Genomic DNA, 21,395 nt, shown 5'->3' on the forward strand with positions numbered 1-21,395 from the left:
GTAGCGTAGGAAGAAAAACCTAAGAGATACAGGAGGAACCTAGAGCATCATGGGAAAATTTTAGGTGCCAGGAGATATTATTGATTGATGTGCTCAATCCATGTATTCATGAATGAAGAAGAGGCTACTCCTTCCTGAAAATGAATTAAATTAAATTTAATACTTAATGGCCAGGGTGCTCTTACAGATGACATGTTGTAGAGAGTGAACACTGCACAGCTTAGAGCCTTGACTTTGAAATCGGATAAAATTTCATACTGCCCACTAGTGGGTGTTCCAGCTTTCATGATGGGCGATAGCGGAGCAATCAAAGTATAAATAAAAAGATAGATTTAACTATAATAAGTTGTTTTATAAAGATTTATTCTGCCAAACTTAGCAAAAATCTGACATAATTTACTTGGTAAGTAATTATTATTATATGCTTTAACTTGCTGTAAAAGCATATAATATTGATATTGTTACTTACTGGCCCTTATTAAATTAAATTGAATGAAGTTTCTCATCAGAAAGAAAAATACTGAGAATAGCATGATAATTGTGAAAATTAAGAAATAGAATGTTTGCATTAACTTTTTCATTTCCTAACATATAAGCAAGGGTCCAGATTGATGTTGATTGCTTTTCTATGTGATTTGAAATAATGAATGATAAGAATGAATGCTAGTCTACTTTCAATGTTAGTACCTTTGTTACGCTTTCGAATAAAAAACATGATTAAGAAACCACATCATTTTTAATCTTAACTTTTTGATAATAAATATTTTTATTTTTAAATTTCTAAATATATTTTATCTTATAGTTTTCTAACATACTATTCTAGGTTATAATTTGTTTTCTCTAAACATTCACTTTAAATTTTCTATTTCTGCTATCATTCGTATTGTCTTTCATATGGTAAATGGACTTCATATGAGATCTAACCAGTTAAATTTTCAAGACTTTACCTTTCATCAGGTTTAAAGCTTCAGTAAGACAAAATGAATAAGTCCTAGAGATCACAGTATAACATTCTGCCAATAGTAAACTATAGTGTATTTTGCATGTAGCAATTAATTTTATAATATGAGAAAATTCTTTTTTTTCATAGTTACCTATATTTTAAGTACTGGAATATCATCTTTAATCTAAGTGAATATGCTAAATATAAGTTGATTTGACATTCTTCTTTATTTTTATAGCAATTCTCTCTCATGAGAAAGCCTTTTCTCTTCCTGCCCAGACATATCTCCATTTTCAGGTATTGGTCACATCATTACTCTCAGTGATAGAGGCAGGGTCAGCAGTCTGTATAGGCCCCCTCTGCAATGATATATGCATGTCAATGTTTCCCTTTCCTGGTCAGCCTCACTCTCTCCAGGAAGCTGATGGGCTGTAGTTACCCTCAGAAATGACTAGTGTTCCTCCTCCATTAAGACAGCAGGAAAAATGCTATGGTGGTGATTGTTTCTGCAGCATATGTCTTTGCACTTTTTAATATTTTATTTTATTTTATTGGTATTAGAGAAATAGGAAGGGAGACAGAGAGAGAAGCACAGACAGAGGGGGTTGTGTGGGGGGAGAAACATCAGTTTGTTGTTCCATTTATTCATGCCATCGTTGTTTGAATGTTGTGTGTGCCCTGACCTGGGATCAATCCCAAATTTGGCACGTAGGGAGGAAGCTCTCACTAACTGACACAGGCACAAAGCCTTCCCACTTCCCAGTGGCCCTGGTGAAGGCCTCCCATTGGTCTATAAATGTTCTGCTCTCTGCCCCTCCCCAAAGAATTTTAACTTTCATTTTCACTCTGGTGCTCAAGATCCTCTGTGGACTTCAGGCTTCTGGTTTGGAGAGGGAATTAGGAACACTTCTGCCCTTCAGGCTGGAACTCTAGAACAAGGGAATCGGCTTTTTACCCTGAAATATTGTGGTGAGTTTCCTCTGTGCTCTGTGCAGTTTCTCAGGGGTAGTAGTAGCCTGATAAGAACTGTGCCTTCTTTCGTTTCTAACCCTGGGGCGTTGAAACACATCCTCCACCAGTTCGAGCCAGTCAGCAGAGCTAGGAGATTAATGGGAGATCACTGAGAGGGCTGCCAGGGTCTAATGGCTCCTGCGGGGCCTGAGCTAGGTGGCAGAAGTGGCTCCTGTCCCCATTGTGGGGCAGGGGTGATGCTCCTGGGAGGGCACTGGGTGCGGGCACTCTCCAGTCAGTCTGGCAGAGGGGCTGCAGCCTCAAGATGGGGCAGTACACCAAGTGGCTCTGACTGGTTACAGGCAGATGCAGCCCTGAGCTGGCAAGGTAAGGGGTGTTCCTCAATGAACCTCCTTCTACCCCCACCAGCTCCACCAACACATCTAGGTCTCCAGGAATGGCTTTTCTACTCCTTCACACGTAGTCTAAGGCACTTCTCAATATTTTGCTTTTGTGATGGTTCCTGGGGCATTTTCTGTAAGTCCTTTAATTCCTGGACATTAGGCTTTAAGATCGGAATCTCAGAGGGACAAATATAAGGTGACGGAAAATGATTTGACTTTGGATGGTGGGTATATAATGTAATCAATAGTTTAAAAACTATAGAAATGTTTACCTAAAAGTTATTTACTCTTACTAATCAATTTCACAGTGTTAAACTTAACTTTCTAAATAAAAATTTTAAAAAGAGGAATCTTCTGTTCCCTAAACCCCTAAGGTTCTCATTGGCAGAAGTCTTGCTGGATTTTGAGGACAATTTGTGGGCTCAGCTGTCTGGTGCAATATACCATGGTTAGGGAACCTAATATGGGGCACAAACCCATAGGTTCTTAAGGGTGGGTGGTCTGGGCATTGGTGATATCCCTGCAGCACAGACACCACTCATGTTCCCACACCCATCTCCCTGCCTGCTGTGGAACACTGGAGTCATGTGCAGGTTGGGTGGGGTTCCTTCCATGAGTGGGGCTTCAGGTTTCTCTGCACTTCCCTCTTCTGTGTCCTGGGCAGAGCTGCTTCTACCTTAGTTCCTTGTACCCCCACTGTGACAAAGTTCTGCAGCTCCAACATGCATGCTCTGCTCCTCCCTCTTCTATAGGGTTGTATGGCCAGAGGCTGCTGCCATTGTGGCCATGCAGGTTCTCATTGCATTCAGAGAGACAGTAAAGAAACAGTGGTGCCAAACAATGGTGGGCCATTCTGTATATTAAAGTCTTGTACTGGTGGACTAGCAAACAGCAGGGAAGATCGATTTCCACTCATTCAGAGCTCCCAGAGCACTGGCTCATACTTCGGTTCCACAACTCGGAAAAATCTTCTCTGCTGCCTCCTGGAATCAAAGGCCCCCACCAGCCTCAGCTGAGCTATTAAAGCCCTCAGCTCTGGTTCCACACCTGCACTCCTTCTTTCCTGGCAAAATACAGGCTGGGGAAAAAATGCCTTCTCCAGCAAACATTAGCCATACAATGGCCCCTCCCAGTCAAAAAATTAATCCACAATTTGCAATCTGCTGCCCTGAGGACAAGCACCACAGCCTTTCACAGATTACATACACATGGCACTGCCCAGGCCAATGCAAAATAAAAGCAAGCAAACCTATAAAACGCGTTTTACAAACTGATTTGCCCAAGTAGGGTATTGATAGGTCTCAGGATGAACTGGATCTTGAATGGAATGAGAAATAATTGGTGGCCCTACACTCATGTTTAGACCATTCTGGAGTTATGAACACAGGTAGACCTCATTTAACATCTACCCCTAATACAATGTCTACCTCTGATCTTGCTGTTCATCAAAACCTGATCTGGAGCAGTCTCTGTAGCCAGGAGTTAACAGTTTATGGTCTCTGGGCTATTTTCCCAATTCCACACTGGATTCATCTAACATACCACCAAGCAAAGGCAAAGCTAACTATTCCTCCCTCTTCTCTGATGATTAAACATGGATAATTTCTTTTGATTCTGGAAAGGAAGCCCTAAGTGTTAGACAATTGAAGAAGTGCCATGTGTCAGGGTCACTGCAGGCTCATGTGATACTAAAGGCCCAGTAGTTTTCTGTGCACCCAGCTGCACCAGCATTTATAAACTAAGACAAGGTGGTGCATTTTTGCGAACAAGTCACTTCCTTCACCTAAAACAGTTTTTCCTCTCTCGTATGCCGTATTTCCTTTATCTTTGGTTCTGTTCAACCTTTATATTTTCAAGTTGGAATTGTTGGACATTTTATCTGACCATTATTTGATTGTCCAACAACATGTATACGTCTCTAGCAGTGTTTTTAACATCAGCTTGTTTCTATATATATGGCTGATTATGTTACTGTTACTTTACATGTAGTGTCAGGGTCATAGTGGTTTAAATGCTCCATTTAGACTCATTAGTATGTTGATGTGTATTAGTTTAGCTGTTACTATGTTGTTGGTTAAATAAGTTGTAAATATGATATATATGTTTGCTCGCTTATAGTTTGCATTGAGTGTGGAGGACAGGCTGTAAGCAAGTAGGGTCATTATAGCCTAAGGTTTAGTTTTAAGACTAGGCTTTTCCCCAGTGGGGTGCTGCACTCTAATGAGGAATCCCATTATGCCTCAGATAAGCGACTTTGTATCAGAGACTTCCTTGTTTGTATATTGGATTAAAGGTTTGATTTCTACACTATAAAATGGGGCAGAGGAGCCCATGCAGGAGGAGAGCAGAGAATGGCCACGTAGAGGAATAGAGAAGCAGCCAAGATGGCGAGTGCTGAAGGAGAAGCCAGTATGTGCAGAGTTTGTGCAGAGAGAAGGAGATGGGGAACAGAGTTGAATAAGGCTGGTGTGCTAGAAACCTTTCATTCTAGGAAACTCGCATAAGACAGTGGCTTTGGGAGCCCTGAATGGAAAGGGAAGTGTTTTCCCACTGTGTGTATTTTTTGCCGGCCGGGTGCAAGCTAAGATTAAAGCTGATGGCCCACCAGTTCTTGGCTCTGTTATTTCTTTACCATCTGTCTGAATCAAATGCAAACCTACACAGGCCAGGCGTCTGTGATAGTGGCCATGGCTACTGGCTTTACACATGTGATTTATATAGTAAATAAAATTAGTGATCTTGACTAAAACTGGGAGACTCTTTTCACAAGCTGATGTTCATTTTCTCTGTGTTTCTATTTTTTTTGGTATGTGACATATGATCATATGAATATGTTAATACTGTCTCCCTCCTCACCATCCTCATACATATATATCTTTTGGATCTTGTCATTGTCTTTGGCATATTTACTAGCCAGTGCTAAATTTCAGCATTTATAATGCAGGAATCCCCAGAGGCTCCTAAGTTACCTGTTTGTTTTTGATTAACTTTAATGAGGTAGGAAAAGACCTCTGAAGAGGGACCGGAATATATTAGATTCATCCAGATTCCATGTTTCAAGATAAATGATCTTTGAAAGTCACACACTGTTTCTGTGTACACATCTGATAAAGGGTTTCCTCTTGCCACATACACAAACACATAGCCACAGATTATGTCATGATAATAGCAATCATTTCAAACATACAAGAAATGATGGCAATGGTTACAGTGTAAATATGCAACCCAGAGCAGGTCTATCTGATAAACAAACCTGTAAGGAGAAAGTTAAGGATGAGAGCAAGTCATTCTAATAACAGGGCAACATTGCATACTGAGAGAATAGCAGGTATGAAAACCACGACACAGAAGTGGTTCAGTGCTTTTACTTTGAGGGTGTGTTGTGCATGCGAAAGAAGCAGGAGAGAAGGTGGGTCAGACGGGATCTTAGTAGAAAGGCCTAAGATCATTCTTTTGTTCAGGAAGAGTAAAAGACAGTAACAGCCATTGCACAGAGGAAAATGAAATTTGTCATGTCAGATGAACTAAAAGTAATTAAAATGATTATAAAAAGTCTTTTTTTCTATCAAGTAATCATGTCTTTCTTTGTCCTTTTATCTTTCTTTTTGTTCTTCAATATTTGTTCTTGCCCAGCCAACAGTTAGTATTGATGTATGCCTACCTTTCTTACTCTGCCTTCTTTTAACCTTTTCTTATGAAGCAGGAATCTGTGAGCAAAAGGAGCCTCAGATCAAGACAGATAGGAGCCGGAGAGCAGCTGTGATGGCTTCAGGAATCCTGGTGAACATAAAGGAGGAGGTGACCTGCCCCATCTGCCTGGAGCTCATGACAGAACCCCTGAGCCTGGACTGTGGGCACAGCTTCTGTCAAACCTGCATCACTGCAAACAACAAGGACTCTGTGAATGGGCAGGAAGAAGGGGGCAGCTGCCCTGTGTGCCGAATCAGTTACCACCCTGGGAGCCTGCGGCCTAATCGGCATATGGCCAACATAGTGGAGATGCTCAGGGAGGTCAAGCTGAGCCCAGGAGAGGAGCAAAAGAGAGATCTCTGTGTGCGCCATGGAGAGAAACTCTTGCTCTTCTGTAAGGAGGATGGAAAGTTCATTTGCTGGCTTTGTGAGCGGTCTCAAGAACACCGTGATCACCACACATTCCTCTTGGAGGAGGTGGCCCAGGAGTACAAGGTAACAGACCAGAATGGAGGAAAGACATGCAGAAAATGGTACTTCATGAGAAATCTCCATTTTGCTTTTCACGCTAAGGACCTTGCCACCAGAACCCAGAGCCTGATCACTTTTCTTTCTATGCTGACTTCCAATATCTGAAGGATATTTCTGTGCATTCCACCTAATTACAACATCATGAGCAGACTTTAAACCAGAAGCGGATATTTTTAAATTTTTTGGTAAAAGATGGAGTTTTGGTACCCAAGCAAAGTTCTTATTTCCCTTTTGATCAGGAGGGGTAACTGCGCAGCTGGGTGGATATAAACCTACATTCTCCCTAACTATAGAATCATGCTGCTTCTTTTAAGACAGAGAGAATCAGACTTCTCTGTATATCTTTTTTCTTTTGTATATGGAGTGAGAGTAATTTATTTATTTTTATTAATTGAATTATTATTTTTGCCATTGTTTCACAAACCCACACAGTTTTCAAGTGTACAACTTGCTAAGATCCCTCTTGACTTGGGAATGTTGACCTCTATCACTTGTCTTAAAGAACTCATTCATTACTGTAGCTTTCCTTCAAGTCACAGATTCTCACAATTGTTGTCAACTCTAATCTCTTTGGAGATCAGACTGATTTTATTCCCAGTGTAGCCTCTACAACTGATGCCGAGAAAGCTCATATCTTGACTCGGGTGTGATTTCTCTCTACCAGGAGAAGCTCCAGGCAGCTCTGGACAAGCTGAGGACAGAGCAGCAGAATGCTGAGAAGTTGGGAGCTGACATCAGAAAGGAGAAAACTTCCTGGAAGGTAGGAGGAGACACTTCCTGAGGTAGTTCTATAAGAACCTGGGCAGAACCTTGGGTGTTTGTCACAAAGTGCTCCCTTCCTCTTTGTTCCCTGAGTTGATATGTCCAGAGTCATTGATTAGACATTCTTTATCTTTTCTCTGATAGGAGTGGGCTGAAAATAAACATGCCACAAATTAACACAAATATTTGTAGATTTGTTATTCTCATAGAGAATCTGGTGAGGATGGCTTGGCTAACAAATTCTTTGTTCATTTCTGTCAATATTTTGTGTCTTTAATGCTTCCAGAAGTCATGGCGCTGTCCCTGGTGTTTAATGTTAGAAAGAGGGTGGTGTGGGGGTCAGGAGTAACGCAGGGAGGTGTGACTGTCCTGGGTAGCTGTGTGATAGTTATGCTACACCCAGGTGTCTCCTTTTGGTTAAGGGTTAGCCAAAATAATCCAGACTTTAGGCCATGGTGTCTGGAATGTGATAAATAGAAAATAATAAGAAAAGTCAGCCTCCCCAAGAATTGCTCTTCGGTTCCATCTCCCTTCTTTGTGAGAAATGTCAAATTAAATAATTGTTTTATTGGCTTCATCTCTGCCTGATAGCAAGAGTCCCTTTCTCTTTTTCTCAATTCTAAAGCATCACATGCAAAGTGAGAGCCAGCGTGTTCATAAGTATTTTCAAAAATTGAGAGGAATTCTGGACAATGAAGAGCAGATTGAGTTGCAAAAGTTGGAGAAGGATGAAGAAGAGATTCTCTGTGACCTGGACCAGGATGAGAGTGAGCTGGTCCAGCAGAGCCTGTTGGTGAGAGATCTCATCTCAGATCTGGAGCATCGGTTGCAGGGGTCAACAATGGAGATGCTGCAGGTAGGACTTGGGAGAAAAGCTTAGCATCTGAACTTGAGGAAAATAAAGACTAATTTTCCTTCTCTACTGTGTGCTTATGCTGTTCCTGGTGACAGTGAGGTTCTTTTGGTTTTGAAGTACCCTTCCCTGAATCTCTAATTACAGGAATATTTTAATGTATAATTTCTCAGGGAAAATCTTGTTTTTATTAATGTACTAAAATAACAGTGCAAAATTAGACCATGGAAAGAAGCTTCATTGTATCCAGTTATATTCTATATGGATCTGTATTTGTGATTTAGCCTAGAACATTTTTCAGATACCAATTCATGACCCAAGAGTTTTGTTTTTTTTATCATAGAATGAATTGAGATATTTTTTCCTGTTTATATTTTCTTTCTGAATAAAAAACTGTGAAGGAGTGGTATTTTCTTAGGTTAACTATTTAATATATTCACCAGTCTAACCAATTTTATTCTGGGCCATTCTTTTTGGAAAGATCTAAGATACTATTTTTCTTATATTAGATTTTGTTAGTTGTTTTTTTTTTATATTTTATGTGTCAGTTTTTGATAATGCACATTTTGTAAAAATTTGTTTATTCTAAATTGTGAGATGTGTAAACATGAAATTAGGCATTCTATTTCTCTATAATCTCTTTCATTTTTATTGTAGTCACAGTAATGTTCCCTCTTTTATTATGAATGATGATTAACTTTTTGGGGGGGTCAATTTAGTTATTATTGGTTAATTATTTTGGTGTTTTTCCAAAACAAATTTATTTTTTGATTTATCTATTTTCTACATTTCTATATAATTTATTTCTGGTCTCAATTAAATAGTTTCCTCTGAGTGTATATACGTATATGCACATGCACACATGAATGTGTGTGTATTGTTCAACTTGCTGTTATTTTCCTGTAAGTGGAATTTAGACCACTGATTTTATACAATCATTTTTGTTATCATTTTAATGATATAAATAATTTGTTTTAATATAGTCCATGCTATTGGTTTATTCTATTTTCAATCAATTTTATATATATTGAAATTTACGTTGTGATTTGTGCTTTTGTTAACCTTTAGAACATTTGAAATATGTTAATTTAGAAATAGTTGGTGACTTTCTACTTTTTCTTCTATAGTGTATTTTAAATTTAGTTACTCAATTATTAAACGTATTTTATTATTTTAGTCTTTTATATGTATTGACACTTAATTTATAGTTTAAAATAGTGTATGCTCATTATTTTTTATATAGATTTGAAAAGAATGTGTATTGTGCATTAATTGAGTGACAAGGTCTAGAAATGCTAGTTAATTAGATTGATCTGGTTTATAATGTTGGTCATGTGTTCTACATTCTTGATGCTTTTATTATTCATATTTTTGTTACATATCTTTTTTTCTTAAGGCCCTTTAACATTTGTTGTAATACTGGTTTGGTGTTGATGAACTGTTTCAGCTTTTTCTTATCTGTGAAGCTCTTTATGTCTCTTTCAATTCTAAATGATTGTTTTGCTGGGTAGAGTACCTAGGTTGTAGATATTGCTTTTCATCACCTTAATATTTCATGCTAATTCCTTCCATCTTCAGAGTTTTCATTGCAAATTAATTGATAGTCCTGTTGTAGCTACGTTATAGGTAACTAACTGCTTTTCTCTTGCTTCTTTTAATATTCTTATTTATTCTTCATTTCTTACTAGGTCTTTTTTATGCTTTATATCTTTTCCTTTTTATGTTTGCTATATCTCAGTGAGAGGTTCTTGCTGAGATCATCTCATTCTCTAAGTTCATAGGGAATCCTTATAACCAGTACTTAGAATTCTGTATCTGGTAGGTTGCTTCTTTCTTTTTGTTTAATCATTTTAAAAAAAAAATTTGTCCTGATCTTCCATCTGCGACATGTTTCTTTTTCTCCTCATTTTGGCTTTCTCCCTATGTTGTTATGTTTATATTAATATATCTGCCATGTCTCCCAATCTAAGCAGAGTGGCTTTTGGGTGCAGTTCCCCTGTTCACCAAGCCAAGCAGTTCAGAAATGTTCAAGTGTGGATTATGTGTACTCTTCTGTAGAAGAGTAGTTGAGCCTTGATTGCTGTTGACATGTTGGTGGATGGGATTGATCTTCTGGCTGAATAGCTGTGTAGAATGGCATTAACTACAGTAAGCAAGCTATTATACGATGGCTCTCTTTATGAACAATGATTCATTTTAACAGGGCTCTAGTGCTTGCTGGGTCCACCCTTTGTGTGTGTAATTAGTGGTGCATATTGGGAGTTGCTCTGGAGTGTTTTGAACCTGGCCACCAAGCTTGTTGGTCCTGGGGCGTCTTGGTGTGTGCTAAGGTCAGCCAATGCCTGTGTCTGGTTCAGCCCCACCTTTTTAAGCTACAAAGTGATCTGACATTGCTGGTTGTCCATATTGGGCTTGAAGGTGCATTGCAGAGGCTATGTTGTGTCAAAGATCAGCAGCCATGCCTGACCTGTGGTGGCGCAGTGGATAAAGCGTCGACCTGGAAATGCTGAGGTCGCCAGTTCGAAACCCTGGGCTTGCCTGATCAAGGCACATATGGGAGTTGATGCTTTCCAGCTCCTCCCCACCTTCTCTCTCTGTCTCTCCTCTCTCTCTCTCTCTCTCTCTCTCCCTCTCCTATCTAAAAAAAAAAAAAAAAAAAAGATCAGCAGCCATTACTGTAAGATGGGGTCCCTTTGCAAGAGGTAAAGGGCACCCTGAGGTCAGCCGCTGTTTGTTTGTGGATATTTGAATGACTCGAAAAAAAACATCAGTGCAGGCTACTAAATGAGCTGCTTGTGTGTCTTAACCTCTGAAACAGATTGGGACTTAAATTGGGTTGGTGGGGTCTTCGATTATCACCAGAATGGGGTAGGAATGATATTAGCCAAGATAGTGGAGACTCAGATTTGATGTTGTCCTGCCCTGTTAGCTATGTATGTCTAGGGTCATCAAGGGCACAATGGCAACTGCTGGCACATTAGGCCCTGGAAGATTCACTCCTTCAGCCTTTGATCTGAAGCCAGACAATTCATTTTCTTCATATATGTTCCTATAGCTTTGCAAAGTTTGTGCATTTTTTGAAATTTAGCACAAGAGTTTGTGAGTTATTCTGTGGTAGTGCCCTTTAAGAGATTACCTGGGTCTACAGTGTCCCTCCATCTAACCTGGACTGAGTTCTTGCTGATTTTCAATGTTCCAGGCACTTGTACTTTTGGCAGAGGAGCTTATTGTGGGGCTAGGACTCATCATTCCTTAGATGGAACCTCTGCAGCCAAGATATTCTTTCCATTTCTTAACATCCATTCATGAGTGTAAGACCAGCCAATTTTGTTTCTGCCCTTTTTCTCCATCTTTCAGGTGACTTCTTTATATTATTTTTAGGAGTTCTGTTCAGCTCCTCCTCATGTTGTTCTCAATAGAGGTTACTCTGTAATTAATATTTTCCTGTGACTGTGGGAGGAAATTAACACAGTATCTACTTCCTCATTTTCACCAGAACTCTTTTTTACTTTGGCATATTGGTGTGTTTAAATCCAAAATGTTTCTTTTATATTTGGTATTAATTGAAATTGCTTTTTATCTAATCCTAAAGTCTTTGCATTTTAATTGGAGGAATAAGACAATAACATTTAATACAATTGTCAATGTACCTCTACTAATTTGTATTGTGTTCATTGCTTCTATATTTTGCCTGTAGTTTTCATTGTTTTATTTCTTATTGGCTAGCTATTTTTGACTTAAACAAAAAATTCCAGTATAAAGTTTTAAGTTCTACTATTTTTTACTTTGGCGGTTGTTGCTCTTTGTCTTACAATGTGCTATTTTATCATGGTCTACTTCAAATTAGTACTCAACTAATTGCAATAGAATATGTATGCTTGCCTCTATCATTGCTTCATATTATTCTAGCAACAACAAAATGATATTTTAATAAGAGCACCTGATTCAATGGAATCCAATGATATATAGGCTACATAATTAATTGATATAATTAGAAAGACAGGTTCTTTTTTTTTTGCAACTTATATGAGGAGATTCATATTTTTTTTTGAACTGAGAATACAGTCAATACAGAAGTAATAAATAGAATTTGGAGAATTACATAGACCAGATCCTGATGACAATATTTGAGCTTCAAACTTACGGTTTGATTAAAGTTACACTGTTTCCAAATTTTCTTTCTTTACTTCATCAACCTTTAATTTTTTTGTCATATACTACAGAAAGGCCCTAATACAGAGACCAAAGCAATTTTTTTGCATGTGTTGACTCAGTGGTTGGTCTCCTTTTTGTTGTCATAGAAGATGTTAGTCTGAGATAAAGGAGACTAAATGTATTGGTACGTATCTGTTCAAACAAACAAATCTGTGATGATGAGAATTTTAAGATGGCTTAAAACTGTTAATGATGTGAATTTAACCAGCTTGGTGGAGATTGTAATGCAGATACATATAAGACAGTGACTGAGTGGTATTGGTAACATGGACAAAGAGTCATAAGGGAGGAAACTGTTCGGTGAAGGTACATATAAGACATCCCAAGTTATCCGGTCTTGTAGGTTTTTTACTAGGGAATATATTAAGCTGTATTTAAGAGACAAAATTGAGTAAAAATAAGAACTCAGAAAATGCATGAGTGTGTGTTAAATTTAAAGTGTGAGTGAGGTCATTTATAGATGGTGTACAGAGTGAGGGAAGACTTGAGACAAGTCTACATTAGTACATTTGTTTGCTCATATCCTCAACAGAGCCATGTAAACTTTTTGAGGAATATGATTATTTACTTATCTTGATCCTCCCAAGGTGGCATAATGTATTTCCAGTAATAGTTCATCATGTTATACTTATGGTGAAAGAAGGAACAAACAATGCGTCCCTTAAAACATCTCATGAGGATCTTTATGAACTTTAGGGGAAACTATTATAGGCAACACTCTTTCCTCATAAATATGTCTCACCTCCAGGTACTATAAGACTCATGCCAATATCACACAGAGTCAGCATGTTTCTACCTTTTTGGAAATTTGACAACTCACACGAATCTTCTGGAATAATTGACCTGGATCTTTACTTGTTGGCTCTCATTTGGAAACATCTCTATTCCCACCAAACCAAGGGGTTAGAGAGGACATGATGAAGTGTTCTAAGTTAGGAGGTCTTAACACTTCTTGACTCATATTTTCTCTTTTTTCCATAGGATGTGAATGGAATCATGGAAAGGTATGTGTGGGAGACCAGAGATGGTCCATCTGTGCTGTAAAGAGGCTTAAAGCCATATAACCTCACTTCTGGTTACTTAGAATAAAATATGGCTCTGGGTTGGAAAATTTGCATGTAGTTTTATCTTAAATTTCTGTTCATGTATCATGGTTTGAGTGTTCAATAACTATTTAGAATGAACTCTTCTTCTCTGTGATAGGAAATTTGGGTGGTGGACGTTGCATAGTTTGGGTCAGTAGCAGAATCCAGACTAGAGTGTTGCATCATCAGATTCCTATATCTTCATAAATTTTATTTACTCAGCATGCCTGTATCTAACTCAAGTTCCCCTATTTTGTAGTGACCTGGCCTGTTATGAGTAACTGTGTCTTCTTTACCTCCCAGGTATCCAGAATTGAAGACAACATTTTTATATTTAAATTATATTAATATTTTATATAGTCTTTATATTTATATACAATTACATATATTTATATAGTATATTTATATTTGTAATTTTTAAATTATAAATTATAAATATCAATTTATAATTTAAAGTAGATTAAAAAGAAGAGCCTAGGTCCTTACATATAGTTCTCTTTATTTCCAATAATAGTCTTCAAGTCTTCAATAGCAAATAATGTTTTGGCCTTGGTGTAAACAATTGATACACTGTGAGTATGTACTTTAAAGCCAGAATGAAAGGGCAACATCCTTGTTTCTACATTTGTACACTGACCTGGCTTCACCAAGCTCTTTCAACTTGAAATTCAGACCACTATTATTAGTATGGTTTTCACAGTATCTTCTTTTCCAAGTGTTCTAGTTTTATCTGAGAACCTGAAATCTCAGATGTTATTGTGAGGACCTCTCTAGTGGGGAGTAGAATATTAAGGTGTTGGTCCTCTCCAGACAGAATTCCCACACTTGTAATATCTCAGACAACCAGTAACCAGGTTCTGCCACCTCACTTTTATGTATTATCCTTCCCCATTCATGCAGTAACTTTTTCTCACATTAATGTAACAGACCAAAATTTTCTTTTTTTAAAAAAAAAATGATATCTTATAATTTTATATGATTTCAGGAGGTAGACGTAAAGGTTATTGTTATTTTAGAAGGAATAATCTGTGCTCCTGAAAGGCTAAGGCCTTCTAAATTTACAAAATGTTTACACTATAAAGTAGGACATGAGCATGATTCTTCTGGCTCTTCAGTCAAGAGTCTCTCCTTTCTCAGGCTCCCCATGGATGTTAGCTTAAGTGCTTCAATGGGGTCAATAGATAGAAGTTGGTGGTTTAAGAGGATAAAAAGTCAGAAGTGTGGAGGTCAATTTTTCTCTTTTCTAGGAGTAACACCTTCACTCTGAAGAAGCCAAAACCTTTTAAAAAGAAGGAAAAGATAGTGTTCCAAGTTCCTGACCTGGGAGTGGTGCTGGAAGAGTTGAATGGTGAGGAATGCCAGGGCAAGAGGGTGACTGCGGGATTCCTGTGCTGGTGGGATAAAGAGGGAGGGGGGCTCAGTCTCTTAAGTGTGGACAGAGGAGACAAAGGAGGATGGATATTATGTGTGGAGGATATGGTCATATTTAATGGGGGGTAGCCCGCTGTCTTCTTTTCTCTTTCTTTCATGCACTGCCTCACATGGACCCCACTGTCTCTCCTGATCTGGAAAGAAAATAGATTTTAATGCTGAGTCCTCTGCTTATATTTAATATTACGGATTTTTATCATTTCAGGGCTGACTGATATGCGCAATTACTGGGGTAAGCAGATATCATAATATCATGATTCCACTCTCTGTCTTAATCTTCTTTCAGAATTTTACATTTTCTACTGGGTCTCCTGTCTTAAGCCCCCATGTTTTCTATCCAGACACAAACATGCACACCTTATATTTCTGCAGTCTTCTACCTCTCCCCAAGAATCGAACTAACTTCTTCCCTGTTCCCATTCACATTATTCTCAAGATTTCTCTTAAAATGTCACAAAGGAAGGTACTGCATATTTCTTAACCAAACTTGTAATTTTTTTAACAGTTCACGTGATCCTGTGTCATCTAATAAATAGTGAAAATGTTACCATTTCTGAGGATCAGAGAGAAGCAAGACATGTGTCAACATCGAATACTAATTATACTTATCAGACAAGTGATAATAATGAGTATGCTGTACTTGGCTCACCGATCGTCGCTTCAGGAAAACATTATTGGGAGGTAGATGTGTCACAGAAAAGTGCCTGGGTCTTGGGGGTATATTGTGGACAAATCCCTAAATTATACCCTAAATGGTGTATTGATATACCAAGTGGTAAATGTCCACGTTTTTTCTATAGATATCAACCAAAATATGGGTTTTGGGTTATAGGCTTAGAGAATCAATGTCAATATAAAGCTTTTGAAAATAAATCCAGCAGTTGTTACTGGAAAAGAACCCTTTCCTTACCTGTTCGCCCCTGTCGTGTTGGCGTTTTCGTAGACTGTGAGGCGGGCACTGTATCATTTTTGAATATCACAAACCAGGGGAAACTCATCTATAAATTCTCCTCATGTTCATTTTCTCAGACAGTGTATCCATTTTTCAATCTTATGACATGTCCTGGTCCTATGACACTGTGTTAGCAAGGTCCACGTTCTTTTAGAGCCTCCATAAAGCACTGAGCTCACCTACAGCATTCTCACCAACCTTTCCTTGCTGTGTCCCTTTTTTTTTTCCATTTCTGCTTCCTTCATTCATCTATAGAGCATAAAATTTGTTTTGTGTCATATTTTTCTCGACACCTTGTTTATATTAATAGACTATCTTAATTCATCATTATATATAATATAAAGGATGATGACTAATGCCTCATAAGAAACACCAGTATACAAGTGACTTCTCCGCCAAAATTTTATAATCTCATTTCCTCTGCCATTGAGAAGAATTAAGAAAGCTTTTTAACAACTTTTGTATACTACTCAAGACTTGCTATAGGAGTCGTTCACTGTAGAATGAATCCTCATGGATGTGTCACTTTCCCCACAATGTTGGTTATACCTCAAGCAGTGAACAAGAAAATATCATCAATAATATGTGCTAAGAGTGGGAGTTTTGAATCCAGAGTGTCTGAATTCAAGTGCCTTCTCTCCCTATACATGCAGTGTAACCTTGAATAATACACTTGAACGCGATTTACTTAAAATAGTCCAGGTATGAAAAAGCACAGTATAGTTAGATTCACTGTGAGAAGGAAAGTGTCATTAAATATAAAACATGTTTCTCATTTTAATAAACTTTTTCTCTACTAATTACTGAAAAATATAAGTTATGCGTGTGTCTCATGAAATAGGTTACTGCCTTTAAGGACACTAGGGTGGTTTTACTGGAGTCTCATGATTCAAATTCCAAATACCTCTGTGCTGCTGTCAAGACCACCCTGCCAGTGATAGGAAAGCCTGTGTGTGTGTTTGTGTGTGTTTGTTACAGTGATAAATTTATTATAATTCTGGTTGTCTACATATTGGCCTTAATCAAATAATCTAAATTTTATGGGATTCTATTTCTCATTTGTAAAAGAAAAAATAATATTGCCTAATATAGTATTATGAAAATTGAACAATGTTTTTAGTAACTTCTGTAATTTCTAGAATATAAGGCATTATCATGTTTGCTGTCTATCACTTTTATTTTTTCTCCCACTGTAACTGAAAGAAATAATTTTAAGCATGCATATTTGTTTATTTTCAAAAATATAATCCTTGCTTTGTTTTAAGGAATAAAATAACTTGATGAAAGAATCACAACTTTCTTTAAACTTTAGCTAATTGTAAAATAAGTATTTCTAGCTGCATAATCCCCCCCACCACCATTTTTTTGGACTTATTCTATTTAATGGAAAATGAATTTAAATATTAAGTCTGTTTGTTCTGTTTTGAAAACGTATTCACAGTGATACAGTAAGACTCAGAAGTACAATTGTGGGATTTCTTAACAACAGTGTAGGTAAGCATTTTCTTGCCCAGGTCAGCTTTGCAATTAAAGCAAGTTGAAAGGTCTGAAGAGGATAAAGAAAATTCCATTTCTTTTCTTCCAATGAGATAGGAGGGGCGTATTTTCTGCAACAGATATTCATTCAGGATATGGTGGGATCCAGAGCAGATTAAAGTTGGTTGAAGCCTTGGGTGCAGGAGAAAATATTGGGCCCCTTAAACTTGGTGTCATTAGAAAAAAGTGTAAAGTTGGGGTTTTATGGGGCGCTGGAGAAGTTGGGGCCCAGGGAGCATGCCTAGTCTGCCCGCCGTTAAATTTGTTTCTGGTGGTATTCCCATATATTTTTGCACTTGAATTTTCCATTCTTTGCCAATTGTTTTCAGTGGTATAAAGAAAATATTACAGTTTGGTCAAATATTGTCTTCTCTCATTCTTGACTGTCCCCAGAAATTTCCACATTCTCTTCTTTGTAAGACTGAGAGAAAGAATTCTAAGGTAGTAATTTCCAGTATCTCTGTGTAAATGAACACATTTATATCCTAGCACTCATCCATAGAAATGGGGAAATTCATCTCTAAATTGTTTTTTTACCTCTGCCTTTCTGTCTCCATGTTGCCTCTGTGACTGAATTTCTGAATCACTAGAAATAAGCTGCACTATTATATGTGTAAAAAATTACTCTCCAAGGATATTCATGTCCTTTCATTTACTGCAATAATCTACTTAGGATGAAGTATGTAATTACAAGGAAAGACCTGAACTTTTACATGCAACAAACAATTTCTTTGTATTGAGGGCTGTCTACTTTTTAGCAGAGGCTGCGGGCCCTTTAAATGGAACCCTCTCCTGAAAAGAGTATGAAACTTTTAAGTTGCTATGAGTTATGTTTTCTCTACTCATTTAATTGACAGAGATCATTTTCTGGATTAAAAAGTCTGATGTGTACCAGGTGTAAATTTGTTCTGTTCAAATCCATTTCAGGGCTTACTCCTCCACATGACGTCTGAGCTTTTAAGTAGCAGTCATGCCGCCTTGTATTTCTGGGGCCCCTGGACTGTGTTGAGCTATCAGTAAAACAGATGTGTATCCACAGGGGGAGGTTTGGTTGGGCTCACGACAGTAGGAAATTTCAAACTGTAGGACCAACCAAAGACAATATATGGGTATTTAGGGCCATCACCAGTTGTGATCATAAGTTTCTTCACTTGGGGACCTGAGATCTTCATTATAATAAATATATGGCCTGTAGTCATCAATACGGGATCTAAGTGACCTTTAATTTTGTTTAAGGATTCTGTGTAGTCTTTATCCTGACTGCTAATCTCTATATGCTGCCCAAACATGTCTGTTCTACATCTCAACACCCACAGCCTGGACTTCCCTCTATTGTGTGATGTACCCTGCCAGTTCTGGTAACTCTTCCGTCTCCTTGGGGTGAGCTGTGGACGATCATTTTTCTTAGTGTTGTTTAGTCACTAACACTGTACAGAATCATTTCTAGACCCTGTGATAGAAATAGAATTAGTAAGAGTGTGTGCATGTAGATAGGTGAATGGATGGATGGATAGATAGATAGATAGATAGATAGATAGAGAGATAGATGACAGATTTTAAGGATTTCACTTACAGAATTATAAATGGTAAAACCTTTAGGGCAGGTTGGGAGACCGGACATCCAAGGAAGAACTTGTTTAAAGCCTATGTCTGGAGGCAGAATTTTCTTTTGGAGGTTCCTATATCTTTTTTCTCTTAAGACAATCAACTGTTTGAATGAGATCCACCCCCATATTAGAGGGCAATCTATTCAGTGTACTGGTTTAAGTACCAATCTTATCTAAAATATACTTTAATAGCAACATTGAGACAAGTATTTGGCTAAAAATCTACATTCTCTGGCTTAGACAATTCCACATAGAAAATTAATTCTCACAGACACTGAGTGTTCCTTCTGATCACAGAGTAAAGTAAAAACATTATTATCTCATAAAGTAGATCCTTCTTTTACAATTAAACTTTGGCAACCTTCTAGACTAATATCTGCTCTCTCTTCCCTTTTTGTTTATTGCTTCATAGACCCATTTATGTAGAGAATCTAGAAGAGCTCCTGAGCCTTGGCTGTGGCCAAAGTGCCATACTGAGTTCGAGTAGGAGAGTGAGCATCACTGTGTTACCACTATGTGCCACCATCTCTGACTGAACACCACCATCATTTCCAGTTTGACTGGTCATTAACATTTATTTGACCCCAAAAGATAAAAGTTTTCAGGTCACTTGGTTTCTCTGTGGGTGTAGTACAGGAGACACGGGACTCGGCATTCCAACACTGGCTGCCTCTAGTGAGCTCTCAGTGATGACATTTACACTGGTACTTAAAGTATGTTATCAATGTCATCTCTGCTTTTGAAGAAGCCTAATAAGACATGTGTGTGAAACATCATAGATTATGTAAGCCTAGAGCTACAAAGCACTGATTACCTTGTGAAAGCCCATGAACAGAGCTGCAGGGCCTAAACAAGATTGTGTAAAAGTCACAATCACCTTATGGAAATTGAAATGTAAGCTTACTTACTAGCATCTGTGGTCCTTATAAAGCCCTTATAGTCCAAATGCACTTTGTACTTCATGCCATTTATATACTATTATAGGATTATCAAAAAAATTAAATTAAAAATGAAAGTAAGAGATAACTAATGCTACCCTATATTTATAAGAAGAAGGATGCCAGGTTTGATGATAACACTTTGTACCCAGATAGCTAATCTAACCACCAGTCTTTACAATTAGCCTCACCCTGTGTCTCACTCCCATCCCCTGCTTTTTGTTTCCTTCATCTCCTCCTGAATGCTTCATTATGTCTCTCCTGGGCGCAGGTGTATCCATCCTACTCATCTTTCCAGTTCCCCACTGGATCCATCAAACATACCACCACCTAAGGGATAATTTCTTCTGCTCTTGGAAAAGAGGCCTTAAATGTTACATGATTGGGGAGGTGCCATGTGTCAGGGTCACTGCAGGCTCATGTGAGACCAAAGAGCCTAGCAGTTTTCTGCACCCAGCCACACCAGCATTTTCAAACTCGGACAAGTAGGTGTGTCTTTAATGAACAGGTCACTTCCATTACCTAGTACGTGTTCTTCTCTCCCGTATGCCATATTTTCATTATCTTTGGCTTTCAGTTCAAATTTTTTGTTCTCAAGTTGTAATTACTGGACAACCCTTTATCTGACCCCATTATCTGAATTCCCAAAACATGCATGCCTCTCTAGTAGTTTTTTCACATCTTGTTCGTACCATGTATATGGCTGATTATTTAATTTGCTTCCAACTAAGTGCCAAAGTCATAGTGGTTTAAACTCTCTCTTTAGACTCATCATTGTGTTTATGTATATTAGTTTAGTTCAGGGATCCCCAAACTATGGCCTGAAGGCCACATGCGGCCCCCTGAGGCCATTTATCTGGCCCCCACCGCATTCAGGAAGGGGGATCTCTTTCATTGGTGGTCAGTGAGAGGAGCGTAGTTGACATTGAAATACTGGTCAGTTTGTTGATTTAAATTTACTTATTCTTTATTTTAAATATTGTATTTGTTCTCGTTTTGTTTTTTTTTACTTTAAAATAAGATATGTGCAGTGTGCATAGGGATTTGTTCATAGGATTTTTTATAGTCCGGCCCTCCAACGGTCTGAGGGACAGTGAACTGGCCCCGTGTGTAAAAAGTTTGGGGACCCCTGGTTTAGTTTGTTTTTAATGTATAGTTATTAAATTTTTGTTGAATGATGTTGTGTAAAATTGTGATACTTTTTTACTCATGTTCTTATTCTTTTTTAACATATGTGATTTGTGTGATCCTGTGAATATATTCATACTATCTCCCTTCTTACCACTCACATACATACACCAAATTCAGCTCCTATCAGTGTTTTTTGCATTATTACAGACCAATGTTAAATTTCATTATTTGTCAACACAGGAATCCCTGACCCTTTTAAGTTATTTGAATTGTCTTTGATTAACTCTGTAGGGTAGAAATAGAACATCGCAGGTTGTCCCTGTATGCATTGGGTTAATTTCCACCCTGTGTATTGAAGATAAATGA

At 38.0% G+C, this 21,395-nt stretch overlaps 1 protein-coding gene across 2 annotated transcripts in view; it reads left to right on the top strand.

Annotated features, from left to right (window-relative positions):
• Nucleotides 1-17,106, top strand: part of LOC136394206 (E3 ubiquitin-protein ligase TRIM34-like) — a 139,167-nt gene extending 122,061 nt beyond the window's left edge. The window contains exons 1-8 of one of the 2 annotated variants that reach the window (XM_066367005.1): nt 1,783-1,912; nt 5,999-6,483; nt 7,184-7,279; nt 7,907-8,137; nt 13,331-13,353; nt 14,682-14,782; nt 15,071-15,097; nt 15,371-17,106. In XM_066367005.1, the coding sequence (XP_066223102.1) occupies nt 6,061-6,483; nt 7,184-7,279; nt 7,907-8,137; nt 13,331-13,353; nt 14,682-14,782; nt 15,071-15,097; nt 15,371-15,951 (1,482 nt within the window). In that variant the 5' untranslated portion in view covers nt 1,783-1,912; nt 5,999-6,060 and the 3' untranslated portion in view covers nt 15,952-17,106. Of the gene's footprint in view, nt 1-1,782; nt 1,913-5,998; nt 6,484-7,183; nt 7,280-7,906; nt 8,138-13,330; nt 13,354-14,681; nt 14,783-15,070; nt 15,098-15,370 lie in introns of those variants that run through there. The other variant, XM_066366995.1, reaches the window with a different exon arrangement.
• The last annotated feature ends 4,289 nt before the right edge of the window (nt 17,107-21,395 follow it).

The sequence above is a fragment of the Saccopteryx leptura genome, chromosome 1 (assembly GCF_036850995.1).
Source record: "Saccopteryx leptura isolate mSacLep1 chromosome 1, mSacLep1_pri_phased_curated, whole genome shotgun sequence".
In the NCBI taxonomy this organism is placed as follows: domain Eukaryota; kingdom Metazoa; phylum Chordata; class Mammalia; order Chiroptera; family Emballonuridae; genus Saccopteryx; species Saccopteryx leptura.